The sequence below is a fragment of the Hemiscyllium ocellatum genome, chromosome 18, assembly GCF_020745735.1.
Source record: "Hemiscyllium ocellatum isolate sHemOce1 chromosome 18, sHemOce1.pat.X.cur, whole genome shotgun sequence".
Taxonomy (NCBI): Eukaryota; Metazoa; Chordata; class Chondrichthyes; order Orectolobiformes; family Hemiscylliidae; genus Hemiscyllium; species Hemiscyllium ocellatum.
The window spans coordinates 69,647,997-69,675,577 of NC_083418.1; the positions used below are offsets into that span (position 1 = coordinate 69,647,997).

At 36.2% G+C, this 27,581-nt stretch overlaps 1 protein-coding gene across 1 annotated transcript in view; it reads right to left on the bottom strand.

Moving 5' to 3' along the window:
* ext2 (exostosin glycosyltransferase 2) overlaps window positions 1-27,581 on the bottom strand; it is a 193,700-nt gene that overhangs the window by 57,936 nt on the left and 108,183 nt on the right. Inside the window, exons 8-9 of the mRNA XM_060839088.1 lie at window positions 13,492-13,623; window positions 5,501-5,690 (exon numbers count right to left, since the gene is read on the bottom strand). Coding sequence (XP_060695071.1) covers window positions 5,501-5,690; window positions 13,492-13,623 — 322 coding nt within the window. The remainder of the gene's footprint in view (window positions 1-5,500; window positions 5,691-13,491; window positions 13,624-27,581) is intronic.

A 27,581-nucleotide genomic window follows, 5' to 3' on the forward strand; every position in this document is an offset into this window, starting at 1 on the left:
TGAGAACATTCTGCACCCTCTCTGATCCTGGCACCAGGGAAACAACACACCATTCTACTTTTTCTCTGCTGGCCACGGAGACGTCTGTCTGTACCTCGGACTAAAGAATCCACTGACATAATTGTTCTCTTGGAAGCCTATATACCCCTCGTTGCATTACAGCCAGTCTCAATATCAGAAACTTGGCCGTTCGTGCTACGTTCCCGTGAGAATCTATCACCCCCTACATTTTCCAAAACAGCATACCTGTTTGAAATGGGTATATCCACAAAAGACTCCTGCTCTAGCTGCCTACCTCTCTTACCCTTCCTGGAGTTAACCCATCTATGTGACTGTATCTGAGACTTTCCCCCCTTTCTATAACTGCCATCCATCACATACTGTTGCTGTTGCAAATTCCTCATCACTTGTATTTGTCTCTCCAACCGATCCACTCGATCTGATAAGATTTGCATCCAACAGCATTTATGGCAGATATAATCCACAGTAACCCTTAAACTCTCTTTAAACTCCCACATCTGCCAACAAGTACATATCACTGCAAAAGCCATTTTTGCTCCTTCACAATCTACAGACCCAGAAAATAACACCGTCTTATTCCTCTACAAACACTGCCCCAGGTTAGATTAATAGCTATGGCTTATATTTTAAGTTTAATCAAGAGACTTATCTCCAAAAACATATAATCAAGAAAGAATCCATTGTACCCACTACTGCAGCCTTTCTATTGGACAGACTTAAAACAATAATTAACTTATCTGATTCTGTGCTGTGAACTTCGCCCAACAGTTCCTCCAAGATTAATTATGAATTTCACTGTTTGTTAATTTTCCCAGATGTACTCTGATGTCAAGCGATACACGAATTCAAACAGCAAAGGCAGTAACTGTGCAGGTTTTCTCTTTCTCTCTCTCTCCTGCGCTGTCCTCACCATGTGCTTCCTTTGTCTGCTCTTCTCCCTTTTAATCTGCTGTTGTTTTGACTTTTTTTCCCTAAAGTTCCAAAACAATGCAACAGCATATAAAACAGTAATTGCTGCTCCTGGAATTTGAGGAAATCACCTCCAACACCTAAAATACCTCAAAAAAAAGGAGCAACTCTTACAGCCAGAAATCTTTCCCGTCCTCTCCTATCACTAAGGTCTTGTTTACCTTTACCGTTTCCTGCCGTGCCCCAAATCCAGTCGTAGTGCCACCAAACTGGCTACTGATGCTTTCCCTGAATGGTTATTCCCCATCCCTGATTTTCGAGGGAAATGACCACAGGGGATTCCTGCACTCTCTGCCTACTCCCTTCACCTTTCCTGGTAGTCATCCAGCTATTCGCTGTTTTTACCTTAGGTGTGACCACCTCACTAAAACTCTTACTTCTGAAGCGTCCAGCTCCCTGACACAGTCTCCCAGGAGCTGCAGCTGGGTGTACTTTCCAGTAAATGGACAGTCTCAGCTTTTTGTTAACTTGTTCACAAACTTACTAATTTATTTTTCATTTCATGTTTCTGTCAGCCAATAAGTTAAATAATAAAACAGTACAACACTCTACAAGGCATCTGGAACCTGTATGAAGACAGAAAGTACCTGTGGCCCTTCAAATCCAGGCTGGAGAATCATTAATGTATACTGCATGGTTTAACTCAGAAATAAGAAAGTAGATTATTTAATTCCATGACAAAGCAGGGAAAGCAAGCAAATTAAAGAAAGGGAGGAAGGATTGGATTGAGAGTGAAAAAAAATGCAAAGAGCAAGGAAAATGATCAAAATTAAAACAAAATCTAGCTACAAGTAAAAGCTGATCAAATGACAATTTACACTTGAAAAAATATTTTTGGTGCCAAGGACATTGATTGTTTACTATGACTTACAAAGCCATAAAATATCTAGACTGGGATGGACAAGTCATTTGTTTTGGGTGATCTTAGTCAATATCTAGAGTATTACAACGGGAACTTCCCATTTCTCAACAAATTTGAATGATCAGTTGCTTGAAGGAACCATTTTCAAGAAGTCTACAGAGAAAGAAAATTCATCCCAGGGAGAGATGATGGCATAATCTCACTGGAGTAAATCGAGAGTCTAGACTAATCCTCTAGGGATAATGGTGAAAACGCCATCTCTTCATTCAATGGAATTTAAATTCAATTAATAAATCTGAATACAAAGCTAGGCTCAGGAATGATGAAAATGACAATTAATATTGTGGTCGTAAAAATGTGGTCCACTAAACTCTTTTAGGGGAGGAAATCTGCAATCCTTACCCCATCTGGCTTTCAGATGACTCCAGACTCAGCCATGAGGCTGACTTTTAACTGCCCTCAGAACTGGTCTAGCAAGCCACTTCATCAAGGGCGATTAGAGATGGGTAACAAGTGCTGGCCTTGACAGAATCACCAAACTGCACGGAAGAATAAACTAAAATAAACTAATACCACTTGCTGGAAGTGGTTGTTAATTATGTACAAATGGGACAATGTCGCAATAATCTAGCATTATTTTCACAGCAAAATCGTGCTCAATATTTTTATTTAAAACAAAATGAGACATCTAAGCTTCAGTTTTGGTAGGTGTTGGGACAGTACGCAAGCTTTCTTGATACTGCTGACAAGTTAAAGACTAGAAAGAATAACCTTTGAAAGAGATTAGGTATTATGATGTTCTTCAAATTTTAATAGAATAAACAAAGAATAAATAATCAGCACTAACAATCAAGTTTTATCTGAAAACAGTCAGCAGCAAAAACATAAAAAGAATAATTCAGGCAAGGGTCTGGATCCTGCAAAACTTTAAAAGAAACTATCCAAAATTAAATGAGAACATTTGTGTTCTAGATTTTTGACAGGCACCTGTCTGCTATTTTCTTGAAAGTAGGCCACAAGAAACTGATCCAGAGACATGGATTTGAGTGAGGTACTAATATGCAGGACACCAGTGACATAGTGGCAACAAGGCATCCAATCATATGGTTTCAAAGTTGCTGCTGATGAGGATCGGAACTTTTAAGTTACAGATATGTTTGGAGTCATAGTTATAAGAAATCATATCACAAAGTTGGACAAGAAATTACTATATCCCGTGCACAGACAGGACATGACAGAGTCCAAGTTACCAAGCCTTAGAATAGTATTAATTAATCACACAATCTACATTTTGCTTGCACAGAAAAAAAACTGATAAGAAGGTAACAGAATTACTCAACAGGGTCATCTGAATTTGAGAGAGAAAAACAGTTAAATGTTTGGGTACTGACGCATCCCCTTTTCTCTTCATTCCTGGACCATGTTACAGTTAAATAATGATTTACTGTATTCATAAGGTTAGGCTGAAACCATAAATCTCTTTTACTACTTTTGTCTACTTCTTGGTTTAATTTTGAAGTGCCCAGCTTGTTTTGGTTTGTGAGGGAGAAGCCTGGGAGTGCCATGACTGCAATTTCATTTCATTCTGTGTGCTAATACAAGCTACTGTATAGGCAAGTATTGTGGGGACCAAAACAATGGCTACACTGTTTGCAAATAAATGTAAATAAAGAATATGGTCAAAATAGTGAAATTTTATGTTATTTAACTGCACAGTAAGGCTTGTAAACTAATGCTTTTTATATTATAGGACCAGTGTTGCTTATCAGGGTACCTCAAATTATGAGATGCGTATACTTCACTCTGCTTCATTACTCTAAATCTTCAATAACTTCCTGCATTTAATTGGCTATAAATCACATTTTCTTTTGTGAAAAACACTTGCATTACTTTCAGTAATTGAGTGTTTTAAGTCAGCCTAAAAATGTTCAAGCTTATGTGCAGACCTTAAAACCAGGTGGTGCTGATTTTCTTATCTGCACAAGCACCCACTCACAAAGTTGATTCTTCCGGAAAGGGATTATTATTTTAAAAGGCAAAGTCTACATTTTGTGCTTCATATTTCACAGTGGAATTGAAATATTTATTCTGGGAAAGCGAATGCAGTCTTACCACTATTTACTTTTTAAACTATCATACGCCTTTAAATATTTCTAGTCTTACACATATATGCATAGGTATGGATTGCAATTCCACTTATTGTGATCAGTAGATATTTATGTTCTTTAAAGACAGAACACATGCAGATAATTTAAGAAAGGGTCAATGGAAAACCTAGTGTGTTGAATGCCTTAATTTCAGAATTACACAATGGAAGCTAAATAAAGTGCTCTAATGAAGCAGCTGCTGTTCCTCTACCATATACTCCATTCCCTATCTGCCAACTGTGTGCGCTGTTAACCATGGCAGCAGAACAGTCCTGAGTGTAGGGCAAATTTGGGCGGCCACCCTAGGTCCGAGAAGGGGTTGGGGGAGGCTCTTGTGATTTGAGTGGGAAGGGAGCTGGGGAAATACTCCAGCTTTTACACACACTTTCCAATGTCTGTGCCTAACCTCTGATTGGGTCTGTCAGAGATGCTTGAAACAGCTGTCTCCTTTAGAGGCTTCTTCCCTGATTTGGGAAATCTTAGTTTAGAGATTTCCACTAGTCAGTGATGATAATGCATTTTTATTCTGGGACCCATTAAGGATGCCCTTGAGGTTCTTTCTATGCTCTCCTGGAAACTGCTTGCCATGGTGAAGCTGGGAGTAAAGCTGCTTGTTTTGGAAGTCATGAGGGGATGATGTGGCCTGTCGATTGATTATACAGCTGATTAAGTGGAACTAATGCGTTGATACTGGGGATGTTGGCATGAGAGAGGATACTGATACTAAAGTGCCTATCATGGCAGTTAATTATACATTTCCCTGAGGACAGAAATATAACAGGGAGAGGCATGATTGTTGAGTGACACCACATTGTAATTGAATAGTAGGTTTTTTTCCCATTAAATTTCAGGTAATTGTGTTGGAGAAAACAGCTGGCGGAACAGCGTAGAAACTGAACAGTTACACGAACTAGAACTCATTGAAACGACGAAGTTATTCCATTTGTACAGGGACCCTTCATTAAAATGTAGTGTTACATTTATAGAATGAGAGCATCTGATTTTATTGCAACTAGATAAAAGAAATATCTACAGTTTATAAAAGTGCATTATTTAAATTGCCAATTAAATATGTTTTCAATGCAAATTTATAAGCTGTAGCAACACTTATTGACTTCTTTTCTCTTTCAAACTACTTTGGGACAATTTGAATTTTGTTTTAGTGACTATTTTCTGCAAAATTGAAATACATATTTTTAAAGATCAGACTATTTCAGTTCTTTACATCTTGTATATTCTCAAATCAAGTATAATGCAACCCTAATGCATAGCAAAGTTATGTTTATAGAGGCAGAAGAGTTTATGAATGAAATTCCACCAGTCTAGATAACAAAAGTAGTTTTGAGAATCACTAGTTTTATGGATTAAAAATATAAACTATGCACAATGGTCAAACCTCTTCCACTTAATCTATATTATCTGATTATTTCATTTTATTACATTCCCATACTTCCTTCTCCTCCATATGTAACCTTAGCATATTGCTGAATTGACATCTTACCTTCAGGGGGGCTCTTATTCTGATTGTTCCACACAACTAGCAATTTGGAAAGGCTGGGCACCTTAGAAATTTCTGTGATCACTCGGAATAGACTTTCAACACGGTCATACGTGAGAACGACAGCGGTGAAGCCTTGCGATCGAGGTGGAATGAGTGGGAGGAAGAGGGGATTGTTCACACTCACCACTTTCTGAATTAAAAAATAGTACAAAGACAGAAAAATCTTATTAGCAACAATATAGAAAACATTTTGATTGACCTGACTGTATTTGGAATGATTCACAGCTAATTTTTGAAATCCCTCAAAATTTTGCTTGAAATATTTCTTATGTGACACGCAAATTAGTGCAAGCAAGTATTTTGTACAATATTTACTACAGAGGAATTCTAAATTTCAATGTAAAAATATCTGCTTAAGAGGCAATCAGATCCCATCTGATTTGTCGTGTTCTAAAGTATGCTAGATTAGCTCATTCATGTTAAGTGTAAGGGGTCTGAAGAGGTCAAACACATACCAAGGCCTCAAAAGTTCCAAGAAAAATCTGTTTCCAAGATCATTATCGTATGTAACCAGAAAGAAAATGATTGGTACTACATAGTTAAGGCAATTCACAAGACATTTCAACACATTTTTCAAATTTTATTGCAATGCTTTGAATTCTGATTCATGCCAGGCATTTCTTATATAAAGCAGAATTGCATGAAAAAATATTGTTTACAAAAACTGCTCAATCTAATCAAACAACAATTCAATGAATTTTATCCGAAAGTACCTTCCTCCAATGCAAAATGTCAGATAACTCGCTTTTGCTTTTAGTATGCTACAAATAGCATTTTACATTTCTCTGTCTTAATAACTTCAACAAGTTGTGTACTGATTTTCCAATTAACCCAGTCAAATAAAGTTAATTTAGTTACTTTGCTATCACTATGCTCAGAAATTGGAATTTTCAAACTTAATGTTAAAATAAGTGATCTACTTTCCTGCTTGCATTCATTTTTTTCCAAATTATTTGTAATTTCAAGTTTTTGTGTGCTCATGTAAAATAAGAATTACCATATTGAGAATTGTGATTTGTCCAATGTCCCAGCAAAGGGAAATAACTCTAACAAATCTACAGAAAAGTCACTTCCAAATTTGTCTTGTAGATGCTCATCTCAGCTCATGTAAATCATTACAAATCTAATGGGGATGACGGAAAGGGCAAATCAATTATTGCACGAGAAACATCAGATTATTTTATGTATAATTCATTCTTCCTCCATTAGAAAAATGCATCTCTAGCAAAATAAAAAAAATGTTTTTCTAATCTGGATACTTATAACTGCACTTGTTCCAGACATTTAAACCTCAGTGACTGCTAAGTGCCAGAATACAAAGCCAGCAATATTGGCACCAATTCATAATATCCCAGAATACTCTTCATGTGACATGAAGGAGGCAAAAGAACAGACAGATACTAAATGCTGACATGGTGTTTTTAAAATTTAAATATAAGAAATAGCAAATTAAATATTACCGTATGTTAACTTCTGGGAAAAAGAATTTTGGCAGAGGAGCCTTTGAACAAAAATTATAGGGAAAAAAAATTCCCAGCTTTGACAAACAAAAGAACTGGTAGATATTTAATAACATATCTATCTTCACTGAAAAGAAATTCAGGTCTGTATCAGGGTAGGCCAGCTGCAGGTAATTGCTTACTAAGGAGCTTAAAGACCATCAATTCAACTATTTTCAAAGATGTGCGAGAATATTTAACATAAATGCTGAAACTGATGTAGGTGTAGTTGAGGCAGCATCTAAAAGTGAAAGCGTGCATCTTAAATGTTAATATTATTCTCTTTCAGGCAGTTTTTGTGTGTTTACAGATTTTTCTGTGTTTCTATTAAAAAGTAATAAATATAAACTCTTATTCTAGTTCTTAAAAAGTTTGACAACATGAGTTGAACATATAGTGCACATTGGAGTGGAGTCAAACTCAAACTCATTATGTGAAGACTTTTGGAGGTGCAGTCTGTTACATTACATTGACTTGTTTTGGTAGTCACAATGCAATTTGCCACCATTTTCTGTTTGAACTTCAGACTTCCTTTATCTTTAATTTTTTTTACAACTAATTTCCACCATTTTTCTGTTGTTTTGTTTGTGTCTTCCCCCCTTCCACTCACCTTTGCCTTTTTATTTTAAGCAAGTGTAAGTTGTGCTGTTCAAAATTTGAATCCATTGCCTAATTGATCTTTATTACCTAGTTGTTTTCTATTCAGCAATTAACCAACCCATTAATCTGAAATCACAGAAGTGTTATGGTACAGGAGGCCATCATTGTATTTGCATTGACAATTAAATGGGCATAATTACCTATTGAGAATCTCCTGCTTTCTCTCCCACACCCTTGCAGATTTTTTTAATCCAAATAATATGACTGAAGTTTTTGTTTCTCCAACCATATCAAAATATTTCAAAATCTTTTAGCTTATAGTTTTGATAAAGCATTTACACTTAAAATTTGGACTAGTTTTACTTCTTTATAAAAGTCTTCCAAACTCTGTACTTTCAGCATTTTCAGTTTATATTTGTCAGTAAAATTATGCTACATTTTGGGAAGCATCTAATGCAATGAAGACTCAAGAATTTCAAAACTTCTTTCTCTGTCATATAATTTACTATTAACGGAAAAACAGAACTGTTGCTGTTTCCAATTTAATTTTGAACTAATAAAGAGCAATGTAATTTCTTTAGGCCAGCACATACAGGATTTTCCAGGCTAAATTCAATACTACGAAATTTTAAAAAATTGCTGGAGAAACTCAACAAGCGTTCTGAAGAAGCGTCACTGGACCCAAAACTCTACTTTCTTTCCAAAGATGCTACCAGATCTGCTGCGATATCGAGCAACTTTTGTTTTTGTTTCAGATTTCCAGCATCTACAGTTCTGTGCTTTTGTTAAATACACTGCATCTGGCTCATCAAATATTTAGAGTTGTATAAAAGCTACATTAACTGCCAAGCACTTCAACCCTACAACTATTGAAATAATCACGTATATGATCAAGTACAAAAGAATATCGCTTCTACAAGCTCATATCATCAAGTGGGAAGTACTGTAACCGGCTGTGCATAGGTATGATGATTATATTGTATTTCTGCTACTTCAGCACTTTCAGGCACAAGCCAACACTATCACAGTTCATTTATTAATCAATTGCACAAAACTAAGGAAACATGCGTTTTCGGTCAGAGGATTGAGCATTTCATGTAGGGCTAGCATCTAAATATTGGAGATAAAACTTTGATATTTGAGGTCTCGTGAGTATATCTTACCATTGCAAGCAAGCAACGTAACTGATCCCAAGGAAATATATTGTAATAGACTTTAGCTTCCTTAGTCATGTGCTATTTACATGGCCCTTTTCCAAGCCTCTTTGTTACTGTTCAAAAGCATCAACTCATCAATAAGGAAGCTGTCCTGGTAGACCTTGATTATTGAAATATCTGTTTCTGCGATTTAGACAGAATTAACATCCTGCGTCAGCAATGGGAGATCCCAATTTATCACCACAAATTCTTTGACATCAAAATATGATGAGATTGGAAAGGATCAATTTGAAATAATGATAAACTTCAAAAAAAGACTTCATTTGAAAGAATAAAAATGCTAATTTCTCATTAGTATGTCTGAATTATAGAGTATTTAAAATGAAAATAGAAGTCGTTCCGCTATAACATGTGTTTCCTTAATACAAATTCACTGTAACACAATTAACAAATTGGGGACACTGTTTCTAAAGTGCAAACTTTTCAAACATGTTGGCTGTAAAGCGATTACATTCTCAATACTTAAAGCGCTGTTTCTAAAGCACTGGGTTGCTCAAGAATGTAATCATCGCATTTTTGAAGAACTACCTGTATGGTTTTATAAAATAAATTCATTAATGAATTAAACAATGAAAAGATGCATAGGTTCATGTTCATTTGCAAGATCTGCACTCATCTGTATGCAAATTCTGGCAATTGATTTCCATCTTTCCCACAGGACCAAGTGTTTCAAACCAATGGAAACTTGACTACTGTCTGTCTATTTCCCCTCATCTTTAATACAACCAAATGGAGCATCCACTTAGAGTCATAGAGATGTACAGCATAGAAACAGACCCTTCAGTCCAACTCGTCCATGCTGACCAGATATCCCAACCCAATCTAGTCCCACCTGCCAGACCCAGCCTATATCCCTCCAAACCCTTTCTATTCGTATACCCATCCAAATGCCTCTTAAATGGTGCAATTGTACCAGCCTCCACCACTTCCCGTGGCAGCTCATTCCATACACGTACTACCCTTTGTGTGAAAAAGTTGCCCTTAGGTCTCTTTTATATCTTTCCCCTCTCACCCTAAACCTATGCCTTCTAGTTCTGGACTCCCCGACCCCAGAGAAAAGACTTTGCCTGTTTACCCTATCCATGCCCCTCGTAATTTTGTAACCCTCTATAAGGTCACCCCTTGTCCTCTGTCGCTCCAGGGAAAACAGCCCCAGGCTGTTCAGCCTCTCACTACAGCTCAAATTCTCCAACCCTGGCAACATCCTTGTAAATCTTTTCTGAACCCTTTCAAGTTTCACACCATCTTTCTGAAAGGAAGGAGACCAGAATTGCACACAATATTCCAATAGTGGCCTAACCAATGTTCTGTACAGCTACAACATGACCTCCTGACTCGTGTACTCAATACTCTGACCAATAAAGGAAAGCATACCAAACTACCTGCGACTCCACTTCCAAGGAGCTATGAACCTGCACTGGTTTGATTTTAATCTTGTGCATCTTTGCTACATCTGAGCTTGATTATTTTAACTCTCTTCTGGCCACTCTCCCATTGTCTATGGTCTATAAAATCAACTCATTCAAAATTCTAATGTTCACATCCCAACATGCACCAAATCTCGTCATCCCTGCACTCAATTACCAACGCAGGTTTGTAAGTCTGTGAATCCTACCTCTTTAACAAAACAAAACTTGAAATTTCAAAGTCCTGTATTAATTATTATTCTGTTTAACAGTATCACACTTGTCATATTGACTGACGTTTCCTTGAAAATTTAAGGTGCTTTTAAAAAAACTTTATAAATTTAAAGGATATTTTAAAAAATTTATCCATAATTGTCATAACCGCACTGACATCTTTAATCATTTATAACTTGGACATCAACTAAATTATTAATGAAGATTTACACATTCTATAAAACTACTTACGCCGAATTCTGATGTACCTTCTGGCCGAGGCCAGCCTATCAGCATGAAATTTCTCTTGCCCTGCCTCAACTGATACTGTGCATTAGACGTAAGTGGTTTTAAAGCCTGGAGATTTTCAAATGAGCGGCTTAACTGATGTGCATCAGATTAAGTGCAGCTAATATGCCATGTCTATGTTACATTAAGCAGTCGTTCATTTTTGCTGAAAACCACCAGATGAGTTTTACAACTAGAATCTAAAGTTTTATATAAAAATTACAACATCCAAAATGTAATAACATGAAAAATATAAAGGATCTCACTGTTTTTCTATTAATAAATGACTTAAATACAAAAAAACTAAGATTGAAAACAGTGCATGTAGTGTCAATTTATTGGATGTTTTTAAGTTACTCAAAAGGATTATTGTTCAATCTACAAATATGAAAAACCATAAAACAATATTGCTTCCCAAAATTCAAACATTTCAGGATCAAAGAAAGGTCCATATTGTTAAAAACATAGATTGGCATTTTTACTCATGTTGCGTGAACAATATTCCAAGTCTCCGGAAGCTGGCATTTCTCAGTTTCATGCTGTCCATAAATCCAAAGTAAATAACTATGATGTTATAGTGCTGACTTGCACTATATGAGATACTTTTTCCTTTGCTTAAAACATTACAGACATGCACGACAAGCAACACAGTCAGAAAGTACTGACTTTATTGAACTGATCAGATTACAAGTTAAGAGACATGCTGAGTTGGACAGACAGTGCAACAATAAAGGCTGCTTGTTAACACAGCAGCATCTATACAACCCATCGTTCTGTAAAACCAAAGGCAGCCTTTTAAGATGCACAAATGTTTGTCAGAAGGGGAGTGGACACATTTACAATCATGGATTCCTGCATCTTTGGCCTGTGCAAGACTGTGGAGACAAGCACATCACTCTGTCTATGATGCCTTTTAAATTACATCCAACCACAATGTGGTTTCAATTACAGCTTTTGGATAAAAACACTTGATTTATTCAATGCTTCAGTCCAATTACCCTAGATGTGTTTCCAGTGAATACTTTGAGAAAGTATTCCAAGTTGCTTCTCATCCTGTAGTGGTCAAAAGGCCAAATCAGCCTCTGGAAGTGTTAACTCTTTATGTTCTTTCCTCAGCTATGCTCTCCAAATGTTTCTGTATTCTAAACTGGTTTCGTCTACAGTAATGAAATACACTTGAACTTGACTGGTAATTGCTGATTTAGGAACTCAGCCCTGGGCAGAATAAAGTTTGCTTGCAGTGAAATATTAAGAATGAATAGACCACTAGATGGAGCAATACAGGTAAGCGTAGCTTCCCATTTTTGACAGAGGTAAATGAAAAACTAACAACAAAAATTTATTGCTCTCCAAGGCAAGTCACAGAATAACAGCGGCTGAACTGTTAGAACTATCCACAGCTTTGCTCCAAGATTATGAGTTAGCAGCAAACATCTAATAAAAGGCAGGATAATGAAAATAAAGTGAAATTAAAAAGGAAGCATAATAGCGTTTTCTGTAAATCAGAGATAGGGTGCAGTATCCTCCATCAGGCATAAAAGGTACCATAGGAATCAGGGGCGCCAACACTTATTGCTGAGAGGGAACAGAGTTTTTCAATAAATCTGAAAATTATCTATCTCTGATTCAAGGATAATTTAATACAAAGAAATTATCCTATATCCTGCATTTTCCAGTTGTCAACTGAAGGCTACGCATGTTCTGTTACTGATGCCGGTAGTTTAAAAAAAAGTGTATTTCCAGAAATACAATGATGAGATGCTGCCAGGTGCAGATTATGATTTCCACTGATCTGCAATTCACATTCCATAAAACTTTAGCTTCTTCTGGCCAAAGGAATTGAGCAGTGCTATCAGACTTGAGCGAAAGTAATTGCTACCACTACTATTATCATCATGTGACTTTCGATCATGAACACACTCAATAAAATTAGTTCTTTCTCATTAACATTTTCAAAATGTTGACCAGTTTAAAAATTGTAGCTACTGGGAAGCTTTAAATGTCTGACATATTATCAGAATATCAAAAAAGTTGATTTCATATCACTAATTATAAATCTAACCATTAGGATAAATAAAGCAGATATTCAAAACAAAAAAAAAGCCTTGGCTGCCATGGAAAGGCTGTATTGAATCACTATGTTTACAGTACAATAGAGTAGTTGTAACCATTATTATTTTTGGCTTGTAAAATATTTTCTACCTGTTTTGCATAAGAGATGAAGGCTTAGTAAAGAGGCTATGTGAAAGAAATAAAGACAAGTGAAAGTTTCAGTTAATTTCCTAATGAAATGTCATATCTTTTTCTCAACAACCACTGAAAGTATTAAATTTTTTTTCATGAAATAAAAATTATACACAAAAACCAATGATAAATCTGACTCATTAACATCTTTAGTCAGACAACAAGATCAAAGGAGTGGTGTATTTCTCTGCATGATTGAATGAGCCATTGTTAACTACCAATCATTATATCATTAAGCCAAGCAGTGCTGAACTACTGGTTGAGTTTTAATTGGAGAGCCTGATTTTAATTAACCTACAGAGTTCAAGCAGAAGAAATAAGGACAAACAGATAAACATATGTGGGTAAAAAGAAAGATTACAACATTTTACTGTAAGAGATTCCAGAAGAGTAAACATACAAAGGAGTGGACAAATTAATAGCCATATAGCTAGCCTTCCAAAGTTTGAGGGCCACACACTTACCACAACAGTTGGATCATTCCAATCCTCGTATGACTTGGCAGCATATGGATAGATTCTGTCATTGATAATTTGCAGAGTAGCAAGTGCAATGGCTTTCATTGACTTGAAGTAAGCTTCCCAGAACCACCTTGCCTATAACAAAAACAATAGGATTAAAATATTTTCCAACTTTGAAAGGTGGTTTCCTGATTTAAAATAATTTATTGTATTTATTTTTGCATACACTTCACCTTAACAAATCTTTGTCAAAAAATACAAAGGAATAATGTAGAGTTTGGAAAGACACCAGTCTAAAATAATTCTCCAGTACACTACTTGGCAGTATTTTGACAACACAGGTCAGTATAGTATCAATTCCTATGGAAGTATCCACCAAAACATGCTTAGACAAGATTTTACGTGGGTAATTCTGTTTTACATGATAATTTTGAACACAGAGTAATAGTGGTAAGTGTGAACTCTGCCATACACAGTTCAACATGGAAGATCTTTCAGCCCATCTTAGTTAAGCCATCCAGAAAGATCTTACATTACCCACATACTTCAATCAACTGCTGTATAGAACAGAATTAGCTCTTGCTGGCTCTCTGAAAGAGCAAATGTAATAGTCCCACTGCCTCAGACTTAGCCCCAGAGACTTACAATTCTTTTTCTCTTTGGAGGCTTCTACAAGCCCCAAATGTAACTGCCTCCACCACATTTTCAGGCGATACATTCTAGGTCCTAACTACACAATGTAAAAAACAGTTTCCCTCACTTTGATAATCACTTGAAATCATTGTCTTTTGGTTCTGCCTACGGGAAGTTTTGATCTGGAGTACTCCTGATTTTGAACACTTCTCAAATTACTCTGAACTTTTACTTCTTGGAGGTGATCAATCTAGCTTCCTCAAATCTTTCCATTTAATTGAACTCGCTCATCCATTTCTTGCTTTAGTACTTTGTGTCTCCATTTGTACAGCTTCAGGTTTCACATACCTTTTTCTCAACTATCCTGCCAACTTCAACATATTATACACCATGTGTGTCTCTGTTTCTGCCACAATTTTACTTTACTTGTTTGAGGGATGTGGCTATCATTGCCCATCCCAACTGTCCAGTGGGCAGTTAAGAGTCAACTATACTGTTGTGGGTTTGGAGTCACATGTAGGCCAAACCAAACAGCAATTTTAGTTCCCTAAGGAACATCAGTGAACCAGATAGGTTTTTATGACAATCAGCAATGGTTACATGGTTTTTCATTTCAGATTTTTATCTGCCCAAATGGAATTATTAATGGCTATCACATCAAATTAAATTAGCTTAATGAACAATAACATTGTTTGTTTAGCATGTTATGAAAGCAATGCACATTCAAATACAGAGCCTTCAGTTTTGTATTTTTGAAATGTATCTAACCCTAATTTTGATGGTTGTAACAGCTAGCCTTAACTGTAAAGCAAAATAGGATGCAAACCAAATCAATTTCACTGCGCTGTTTTATGTGATCAGATATTGTGCTACCTCTTCCTTTCACAACAATATTGGATTAATACAAAATGAATTGCATTATGCTTTGAAAGTATTTAAGTATTGAAGCTGTAAGCATTTAAGTTGGTGTTGATTTTCTAAAGATGACACCTTGAGAATTTTAGCACAGTTAAACACAATTTGCCATTAATAATTACATGATGATTTTCCCTACATAATGTGCACTTTTCCAAGTGACTGCGAATTAAGCTATTACTTATGACATGATTCTCAGGTTTTCATTTACATAGGAAATCCATTTAATGCATCAATTATTCTTGGTATGAAGAATTTAATTTTATGAGTATAAATTTACTTTCTACACTCACAATGTGAAATAATATTTTGGATTTACTCTTTAGATTTTCTTAACTACCATGCACACCTCTCCATATTATAGATATCGTGTGTGTGTGTGTGTGTGTGTGTGTGTGTATTTCAGAAAGCACGAGTATGATTTTACAGGGACAAAAGGAGCTGGAACAACTCCATGGAACAATTAGTTTAACGTCAGTGGTAGGAAAGCTGATGGAATCTCAAATCAAAGACATAACAGAAACAGTTCTAGCAACTGAAAATATAATAGAATGTATTCAACACAGATTCAAAAAGGGAAGGCTGTGCTCAACTAGCTCAATTAAATTCTTTGAAGTAACAGAAAAGCAAGATGCAACAAGCTTATATTTCCAAAAAGCCTTTTACAACTATTGCAAATTCATAGAGATTTTTGAGAAGATTAGTAGCTCAGGTTGAGGTTCTGGATGTAGGTTTGCTTGCTGAGCTGGAGGGTTCGTTTTCAGACGTTTCATCACCATACTAGGTAACATAGTCAGTGAGCCTCCGGATGAAGCACTGGTGGTATGGCCCATTTTCTATCTATGTGTTTAGGTTTCCTTAGATTGGTGATGTCATTTCCTGTTCTTTTTCTCAGGGGTTGGGTAAATGGGGTCACAAAGTCAATGTATTTGTTGATAGATTTCCGGTTGGATTCAATTCATGTTTAAGGTCAGGCCATGTGCAGCCAAAATAGACGAAAAGCAGAAAATACAGGTTACAATGAATTTGTCTGAGTGGCAAATGGTGTTTTGTAATGATCAGTTATAGGCTAACTATTGTTTATGTAAGTGATTTGGACTTAAGTATTGGAAGTAAAATTTCATCATTTTCGTCTTAAGACACAACAGTCAGAATTGAAAACGGTCTTCAATAAACAAATGTAAAGTAATGTATTTTGATGGGAACAATTTGGAGAATACATACTCGCTGGGATAGAGGAATACTGTAGAGCGATCCGGGTGGACAGATAAACAATTAAAAGTAAACATGTTGGTTGATGAAGCCAAGAAAAAAGACATACAGGCACTGGATTTCATATCTAGAAGGTAGAATTTGCAACTTTGATTAAATCACATTTGGACTGCCTTGAATAGTTCTGGTCTCCGTATTACATGAAGCACCGAGAATGCAAAACGAAATACTAGAATAAACAGAACTGAGAGATTAAACCCGTCAGGAAAGTTTGACAAGATGGGCTGGTTTGTTTTGGAAAAACGATGTAGATGTAATGGAGATTATTAAGGTTAGAAAAAGGTACACATAGAACTGTTTCAACTTGCAGGTAATAAGAACTGGGGCCCACTAAGATAGTGCATGGTATATCCAATAGGGAAGTCAAGAAAAAACTTATTTTATCAGTGTGGTCACCACAGGAGGTAATTGAGGCAACGAGCACAGATTAATAGATCAAGGGAATGCTGGATAAACACACAAAGGAGAAAGGAATAGAAGAATATATTGTTAGGTGAATGATTGTGGAAAGAGGTTGAGAACCATAGGCATAAATTTGTTCATAAAAATAGCTTATGTAATTAAATACTTTCTAGCATCACAGTTATATGTCTCCTTTTAACCTAAAAAAGCCAAAGTAACATCAGTCTTTTCTCATAAGTCTGAACTTTAACACGAACCAACTTTATGGTTCTTGTGTCTCGTGCTTCAATGTCAACTCTGCCTCTTGACAATGAAAATTGCACACAACATACTAGGCATGGCAGAAAGCTTATCCATAATTTCCCTACAATCTTTATTTTACTGTTTTGGATTTATACTTCAACACTCGATTCGTTTTGCAATGGTTAGACACACAATGTTCCACAAATATCATGATTCATATCTATTAGCATGTTAAGCAGCTATTTCAGTCATGAGGCCGAATCAGTGGCCAGACTTAGGAAAGTAAGGACATTATAGTTGATACTTATGACTTAGCTGATACAGTCTGTTATACTCAAGGTTCGAAAGGGCTACCTATATGCAGGCACCTGCAAATACCTCCATGGTACCTCCTGCAGTGAGGAAACATCATCGTAAAATTAATAAGGATTGAATCACAAAGCCCAAAGGAGCATGAACATATGAGAAAAGAATAGGAAACAGATTTAGCAAGAATGATTTCAATCTTCATTTTTACCAAAACAATAAAGCAGATAGAATTACCTCTGTACTTAAGTCTTATATCTTACACACTTTAGCAATAACATTAAGCAGACACCACCTTTAATATATATAAAATATCTGATACATTTCTATTTACACACTAGCACACTGCAGACAGATTAAAGTTTTAGAAAAATGTTCCATGAACCTTCAAACAATTTGTCAGTGTCTTTCCTTATGAAACATAAAACGACATTTTAGATCATAAGATACTGAAGAGCTGTGTACTTTTAGCATTTTGTACTTTCACTTTCATAAATAAATTACCTGTCCAGTGTTCAGCTTTAATAGGTAAATGTAAGATATTTTTAATTTACAAGATAATAATGTTCTTTGAATTTCCAAGATGGTAGGTGTCAGAAACTAGCTTCACAGAGCCATCTGGTGGCATGACTTTGTAATAACACTGTGACATTTGACTCAGCAAAATTAAACAGCTATTAACATTTACCTTGTGATTGGCTATATTACCAGGAAAACCAAATTAAAAATGGAACAGTATTTCATACTAGTTTTCCAACACAAATTGCCAAGTGAATATAAAACAAATTTGAGGATTGGGACGGCACAGTGGAATAGCACTGCTGTCTCACAGCGCCAAGGATCTGGGTTCAATTCCAGCCTCGGGCGACTACCTGTGTAGAGTTTGCACATTCTACCAGTGTCTGCATGGGGTTCCTCCCACAATCCAAAGACATGTAGGTCAGTCAAACTGGCCATGCTAAATTGCCTATTGTGTTCAGCTATGTATAGGTTAGGTGCAAGAATCATGGGTAAATGTAGGGGAATTAGTTTGAGTGGGATACTCTTCGGAGGGTCGGTGTGGACTTGTTGGGCTGAAGGGCCTGTTTCCACATAGTAGGGGGTCTAATTCTAAATTCAAGTGCACGTTGCATCTGCTACAAATTGTGTTTGTGATTTTTTGCGCTGTTTCAAAACACTGCATTTGGAAGCTTAACGTGTCAGATTAAAGTCATCACCATGACAAAAAGTGCAGATAATTGCATGAACTTAAAATTGTCTTTTCTATTAGACACAAGGACACTAATAGGCATATTCTAGTAGTTTTTAAAGCAGTGAAAATAATTTACTTGACTGTACACAAATGAAGTTGAAGCTTGTAAATGGATCTTTAAGTTTTCTCAGTCATCTTGTTATTTAAAACTAAGTTACTGACAGATGGGTGGATTAGGTGCTTAATAACAATGTTTATGATAATGTTTGTAATAAATCCTTTTGCAGCTATATGAACATAGTATTATGACTTAAATATAAAGTTTTTTTTTAACTTGTAAAACATATAAAATAACCCTGAACAATTACATTCTAAAACACTGCATGGGCTCAAGAAACGCGACATGTTTGACAGAATGTAAATGGGTCATTACACAAAAAAAAGATTCAATTTTGAAAATTCACACAGCCTGTGCTCAATTGTTGATCACATCCAAATGGACGCTGTCTTGTATTTTTCTCCAACATTACTTGGGCACCACAGATATAGATAAACTACTTTATGAACAGACACTTGAAGAAGAGGTCCATGACTTGTATATCACAATACTATGCTGTCTTAACAGCCATCTTTTGGGATCTAAATTTTGAGTGAGTGTACAAAATAAGATCCAGGATTTTGAAATGATCAATTATGCCAAAATACTGTTTTTGATATTGTCACATGTATCAAGGGAGCTAAAAAAGCTTTTCTCCTTGTGTAAAAGTCTTATCCAAGATTAATGAAATACTTAAAACCTGGGTCGACAAAATAAATATATCAAGTAAACAGTTGCACAAAGTCACATCGTTGGCTCAGACCATCTGTTAGTGGAAGACTAGTCTGATGCAAATGAGATACTCTCTTGACCTTTGCAAGTGAGCGAGTTTTTCTTCTCTAAAAAAATCATTTTACGAACTGGAGTTTGCAAATCAATTAACTTAAGCAGTCAGAAGCCAAAAATATCCTTGGCTCCAAGATGGATCATCTGGGAAATTTTCAAGACCAAAAGGAGAAAGTGAGGAATTTATACTACCTCATAAATCATTATGGATCTTTACATATGTTGACCTTACAGAGATTGAAAGTTTTCGCACATTTTTGAACTGGATACCTGAAGTTGTCATGATGTTCCAAACCAAAGAACATAATTTTTAAAAACAGGGATTCTTAATACAAATCTCAACAACAATTGAAACTTTGGGTCAGGATCAAATTGATCTCAGCTGCAATGGTCTGCCATATTTAAACCACTGAGTGTCACTGATTGGGTAGGCTTGCATGTAAAGACTTTGCAATTGAGTGAAAGATCAGATAGTTAAGAAGCCTTGACACTGAAATTTCACTGAAGATCAGCAACAATGCAAGACTTTACCCGATATATGTTCCACTGCTCGTTTGGACAGGAAATGTTACCAGGTAATCAGTCAAAACAGAACCAAGTGATTCAAAGGAGATGATAATAGGAGGGCAAGAAGTTGTCAGAATGGTGATTTTTAAGGATAAACTTAAATTAGGATGCACAGAAATGCAATATAGAACAGCTAATCCCAGCCACTTTTCGACCAGGGTGAGGAGACAAAGGTTTTGCAAAATGCACAAAGGTCAGATTTCGAGCAACAGAATTCTTGGAGAATTATAGAAGAGATAAGGAGAAGCAAGCCCACAAGGAAAGCAGTAAGTATATGGGTGGCGAGTGAGGGAAACTTAGTGACAGAATTTGGGATGAATTGTTCATGAGAGCTTAAAAAATAGGAGCATTCAGTCATTCAGTCCATCAACCTTGTTTCATTACTTGACTAGACCACACTGATTTGGTTCTGGTCTTAACTCTGCTTTTCTGCCTATCCAAATGGCCTTACTTCCACTCCTATGTCTTATGGAACAAGCCGGCTGATTAAGTATGTAGAAGTGAAATAAGAAGGGATCAAGGATACATTCTTGAGTGAGTCCTTAGGGAAGAATGTGGGGAAGATAAGATCCTTTCTGAAAACAGATTGCATCTATGGATATCAAAGACATTGATTTGGGAAATGTCTCTTGACTTTGGGGAATAACAAGATGAAGAAGGGTTTTTGTACTAGGGGCAGAGGTAGGTGTGGATGCCTCGATCTATGACAGCCTAATGTTCCTGGTCATGTTAATCAAGCTAACTTGTGACAAATTTTTTCAGCGAATTGGCGTGCAGCTTCTTTTCCTCTCTCCCATTCAACCCCTTTAACTGTGAAAATCATAATTCTGTCACTATGTATCCATCCATGACTTAGAGACTCAATGCAATAACCATCTTGTTATTTGAGAGAAGTGTTAAACTTATGAATTCTTGACAACATAGACACTGCAGCCTAAGTATGTATTAAGCATTATTTACAAATAACTGCAGAATGAGTTTTCCAATGTTACAATTAAGAATTTTGCTGAACAACAACAACACTGGCATGGTCCAGTACCTACTGTAACTAACTATATAAATTGATTAAATTCAATTATGATTGAATTGAAACATCTATTAAAAATATGTAGATATTAACTATGGTGTCAATCTCATAATTTAGAAGAACCAGAATGGATTTGGAAATCTAAAGTATTTCTTTTGAAGATAAATCAAAGGTCCACTTTTTGCTGCCACAACCATTTATAACTATGCAGGACGTAATTCCTTCTGGACACTATTTCAAAGTTTAACAAAGATCCAAGAGTTCAGCATATAGTAATTTACAACTGGAAGTTGCTTCAGAGATAATACATGTTTCAATGCTGGAACTGGGTACAAGCAGTATTTTGAATATTCTATTATGTTTTTCATATATATTGAACAAGTACCCTTAGTTTTTATCAATGAAAATAGAATTCAATAATTTGATGCAACCCTGTAATGAGGTACTTCAAATTAGAATGAAACATTCCAAGGCGAACCTTCACTTCCTCCAGCTAAAGATTGCAAAGACCCAACCCATTGTCTTTGCTCCCATTACCATGCCCAGACTGAAATGAGAGGTTCAATGTTGGCATCCTGTTTGACCCAAATCTGAGTGCTCAACTCCACTTTATTTGCAGCTAGTTACCTTTGCCTCCACTGTACTATCTGCTTCAGTGTCTACATTGCAGAAAATTTTACATATACCACGTCACTTAAGATTTGGAAATATCAACTTTTCTGGCCTCACATATTTATCTCTGTCGCCTATTCCACTGTTGCTTTGCAATTTTCTGTACACCTATATCTCTAACTAATTTCCTTCAACTCACCAAGAGGGATGTTCCTAGTCTTCTGAATTTCACCACTAAATCTCTCCAGCTTTACACCATTCAGTCTAACATTTAAAAACTTCAAAAACCATGCCAAAGGAGGGTTCAAACACCTGGGCATGTAGTCTAGTTACACAAGTTCTTAAATATATACATAAAATATTTGAGATAAGCAAAGTTTATACACTATGAAATTAAGACAATGTAAACGAATGCCATTCCTAAATGTGCACACTATTATTGACATCTATTAAAACTGAGTCAAATTATAAGTTTTAATTTTAGGAATTTGCCAAATTTGAACTGACAGAATTGTGTGATGTTCTGACACATGACAGACAGTATCTGAAACTCAATGCTACACATTTCAACACTCTGGGGTATCATCTTTAAATACGTCAGTGTTGCGACTCATATCAGCTTCCCTTACAACAGTCACCCTGCCGAGAGAGTGTTCCAAGAAAAATATACAGATTTAATTGCAAAGCTTCGCCCAAGCAGCCACGGAAGGGAGTTCAAAGGCAAAATAAGGTGCTTTCTAGCACCTCAGAGTGCTGTAAGGTCTAAAGGTTACTAAAGCAGGAGCCACAGCCCAATAAAAATCTGTTTTGAGAGTTCACTTGCAAAGCATATAATGGATCCTTTTACACCTTTCCTTTCATTCTGAGTCAGAGTGCTGGTTCCTATAGTGATGCCCTATATCAGCTGCTGTCTGCCCTTTCTTTTATAGCTACACCAAAGTCCAGTGTGTGTTTTACCTCTGTTCATTTCACAGCAAATCAATGATATCACAATTTTGTAGAAATTGAAGTGTTTGTTTCGGAGCAATTGATTTTGTCCATGGACGGTAAGATGCAGTACAGTCCTGCAGTTAATCTCACATGAACTATGATGTGGAGGTGCCGGTGTTGGACTGGGGTGGGCAAAGCTAAAAACCACACAACAAAAACCAGGTTATACTTCCAAAAAAAAACCTGGTGGACTATAACCAGGTGTTGTGTGATTTTTAACTTTGTTCACATGAACTAGGTCATGCAGCAATTGAGCAGATTTGAACCTTGTGCATAACAGCATGCTCTTAAATATTTTAGGCCTTTTGTATCTCTGAAAACAGAAACTCTGTCTTCCAGGTTTTGCCCACACTCAAGCTATCCTCATCCTGAATCCTTGTCTTCACAATATGCCCGCCCTTCTATTTTTGTCTGTTCAGCAAATTTAGGTACATATACAAATTTAGGCCCTCTCCTCCAAGTCATCAAAATAGATAGCAAATAATTGAGGCTCCAGGACTGACCCTTGTGGATCAGGAGGATGGCAGGAGTGGTGAAAAAGGAAAGAAGAATTGGCAATGCTAGAATTTAATGCAGCATTGTGTTACAGCCTTTCAACCATTCAGTTACGGACTTGAGATCTTGAGCTGCTGAGTTCTTAAATCCATCAACCACAACTGATTCATTTTCCTCAGTTCTCAGATACAATGTAGGATATATGACTAAGAACAACATGACAAATACATCCCCAGGGTTTGTACTTCCAGATATGGAGGTTTCCTTATATAATTAGATTGCAATTTTGTGTAAAATTGTATAAACTATATGAAATAGACATTTATGGAATAAAAATATAAAAGAAATAACATGATACACAACAACATTGAAATACTTTTGGTTCACGTATGATTTTAGCTCAGTTTAATCTCTGCTCCATATGTTATAGTATTAGCTCACCCATAGCTGCCTACATTATTATGACAAAGTCCAAGGGAGAATAAAATTCTTCACTTTCATTCTTAGCGTTGGTTACAACAGAACTTGATTTTTTTAAAATCTGCCCTTTCAATTCTGTGTGCACTTGATCATGTATAAAATTATATGAAGAAATGAGTCAGACAATTCTTGGGTCAACAAAAAAAGGTGGTTCTATGGTAAAACTCAAAAGTATAAAACATTAAAAAAGTCAAACCCATTCTAAATCCCATGACATACAAACATTAAAAAAAAGGATAGGTTTTAAGATGGCAGATATGAAGTTGGACAAGAAAGTTAAAAGTGCAAGCCAAAAGAACAATACATTTCAATGTTACTTATTAATCTTAAAGTTTAAAAATATTGTGCTTGATGCAAATAGCACATTATTCCAGAGACAGTCACTATTAAGCTGCAAACGGCATTTTTTTGAAAATGGGTGCCTTTTGATTAAAATTTTCTATGTCTGTGGTATATTCAAAAATGCAATTAAGATAGGGTATCAGGCTTGATTTGCAGAATGAAAGGGAGATGCTGTTACATTTTCTGCAAAGAGTACTTCCTGATTGTACTAATGACAGTCTGTAGATTCTCCTGGGTGTTTCTGATGAACAACGGCATTCCTGCCTTTTTGAATACTTGCCAGAAAGATGGCTGCTGAGAAGTAGCTGGCTTTGAAATTAGGATTCTATCAGGCAGCGGGGATTCTCTCTCACTTGCTGTTAGGAGTTCTATAGCTTAAAGGCGGTATTCAATGCAGACAGTCAGTTAGTCGCTCGCATTGAATCCTGTTAGCCACCTGCCTAAGGTGACTGAATACTAGTGTCTCAGTGTGACTCCTGAACAATTTATCTTTCACCAGACAGCAAAAAGCTATTTACATCACAAAAATAGTCAATGTCTATAAATTTTTCCCAACTTTAATTTTTCTCTATTAAACTGTCTTCCAGGTTTTGCCCACTCACTCAAACTATCATCCTGAACCCTTGTCATCACAACATGCTCTCCCATTTATTTTTGTCTGGTCAGCAAATTTAGATATATATATTCTGCCCTCTCATCCAAGTCATCAATATAGATAGCAAATAATTGAGGGTCTAGAACTGACCTTTGTGGTACTCCATTTACTACATCTTCCCAACCAGAAAAAGACCCATTAGTCTCAACTCTATCATGTGTGTGTTAACAAATGCCCAATGCATGCTGGAGTACTGTGTGCAGTTCTAGTTGCAGTACTTAGGGAAGGATATTATTAAATTAGAGAGGGTTCAGTAAAGATTTACCAAGATGTTGCTGGGAACGGAAGGTTTGACTTATAAACATAGGCTGGGACTTTTCTCATTGGAGCATACGAGGTTGAAGGGTGACCTTTTGAGATTTCTAAAATCATGAGGGGAATAATTAAGGTGAATAGCAAGGATCTATTCCCTAGGGTGGGGTAAGTTCAAAACTAGAGGGGATTTTTTTTAAGGTGAGAGGAGAAAGAATTAATAAGGACATGAGGGACAACTATTTTTACACAGAGAATGGTTTGTATGTGGAAGGAACTGCCAGAGGAAGTGATGGATGCAGGTACAGTTACAACATTTAAAAGACATTTGGAAGTGTACACAAATGGGAAAGGTTTGGAGGGATTTGGGCCAAACACAAGCAAGTGGGACCAGTTTTGGTTGGGAACACGGTTAGTGTCCAAATAACCTACTCTAGGTTCCACTTCTTATGTTCTCAAAATACATATTAAGTAGTTGGACCAAGAGGTCTGTTTCCATGCTGTACGACTCCATGATTCTATAACTGTGCAGTATAGGTGATATCTAACATTTAATGTGCAAGGTATTCTGCTTGACCACACTTTGCTTGTTAATTCTTTTTTGCTTCATATTGATTTTAGAATAGTAAGAGTATAAGATGGATTTTGTGAGCTAGTTTACTATTTTGACTTGATATTTGAAAGTTTATGTTTGGTTAAACTTCTAGAATCTTGTGTCTTTATTTTATCAGCAAGGATTTGTAATTCCCAAACTTCAACTCCTTTGAATAAAAAGAGTTACTGATGCCCAACAGATAGCTAATTTTAGAGATGCTGGTCCAGGATCATAAACTGAACTAATAAATCATCCAAAATCTTTATTAGTTTGTAACCTTACCACAGCATGTTACTTTATAAACAGTTTGCGTCTGAGTTGCAAAACTATCTTCCAATCATGAACAGTTGCAGCTTTAACGGAATTATGATGAGAAGCAAAGGAAGACCAGTAAATGTTTCCTTTTCAACTCAAAATATAATCAATCAATTTTAATAAAATAAAACCAGAAAACAAAGACATAAATTATTTAAACAATGTTGAAATTAGAGAAAAGCTGTGAGTATTCAATATTTTAAAAACATTACCTATGTAGATTCTACATTCAGCATTTAATCACCAACCCTAGTTGCCTTTGAGAACAATGTGGTGGGCTGCATTCTTGAACAGCTGCAGACCATGTGCCTTTGGTGGACTCACAATGCCAGAATTTCAAAAACGTTTATTTAAATGCAGGTAAGACTTTTTTTTAAAAAAAAGTGCAGAACGGAGTATTTATCAGTGTTCTTGTGCATGGAACATAAAAAGTTAGCATGCAGATACAGCAAGTAATCAACATGACAAATATTTTGGACTTTATGGCTGGGAGTTGGAGTTTAAAAGTAAGGAAACCTTGTTGCCACTGTGTAGTATGTTAGTAAGGATACATCTAGGAATATTGTTTATACAATTTTGATCCCCATATTAAAAAATGGATAAACTGGCACTGGACGCAGTTCTAAATCGATTCACTAGACTGATTCCTGGAATGAGTTGACTGACGTATCTAGAATGACTAAACAGATTAGGAATGTATTCATTAGAGTTTAGAAAATGTTCAAGATTCTGAGGTGTCTTGATTGGGTAGATATTGAGAAGACATCTCTACTGGGGGAATCTTGACTGACAGGTCACAGGTACAGAATAAGGGGACACGCATTTAAAACTGACATGTAAAGGAATTTCTTCCCTCAGGAGGGTAGTGAATGATTGTAATTCTGTACCCCAGAGATTTGGATCAGGCTAGATCACTGAATGTACTTAGTGGGAATAGATAGATTTTTGAAATAACAGGGAGTTGGGGGTCTATAAGGAGCTAGCACAGAAGTTGAAGCAGGAATAGATCAGCCGTGTTCTTATTGAATAAGTCCAAATAACCTATTCCTGGTTCTAATTCTTATGGTCTCAAAATACACATTAAGTAGCAACTTTAAACTTATCATTCATTTGTAAAAATGTGCCTGCAGAAATTTAATCAGCAGTTCTTCTACTGGGTAGAGACACTTGTTTTCTAATAAAATCACATTAATTGCCTGATTTTAGCTACAAGTAATCTTGTGAGGTTGGTAGGATTAAAAATATAAGTTGCAGTTTTGATTGTTATTCAGTAACACCAGGTGAGTGAAGACACGATCAAGCTTGGTTTCAAAGCCCACCTATGATAAAGCAGCTGCCAACACAGCTTTCTTTGCCTGAGCAGGTGCTGAAGCCAGTGTTGCATTGAGGTTTCAGATGGCAGGCATTACCTTTGGAACTGCATCCAATGGCTTCAGAACAGTAAGGGAAAATAATGATAAAAAATGTTTCAAAAAAGTCACCACTTGCATTTAGTTGTCAATTCTCAGATCCAGGTTTTTTTTTAACTTTCTTGAGTTTATTTCATTACAAGCTGTTAAGCTTTAGATTTCAAGTATTTAAATAAAAACGGTTGTTCTACATTCAAAATAGATGGAGGCAGTGAGCAAATCTGTCCCACAGACAGGGGTAGATCTTATACAATTAATGGTAGGGCCTTGGGTAGTGTAGTAGAGAGAGATTTAAAAAAAAAAGGCACAAGGAACAATTTTTTTTATAGAGGGTGGTTTGCTTATGTAATGAACTTCCTGTGGAAGTGGTGAATGTGGGCACAATTACAACATTTAAAAGACATTTGGATAAATGCAAGAATAGGAGAGGTTTGGAGGGATGTGGGCCAGGAGCAGACAGGTGGGACCACTTCAGTTTGGGATAATGTTCAGCATGGATTGGTGGACC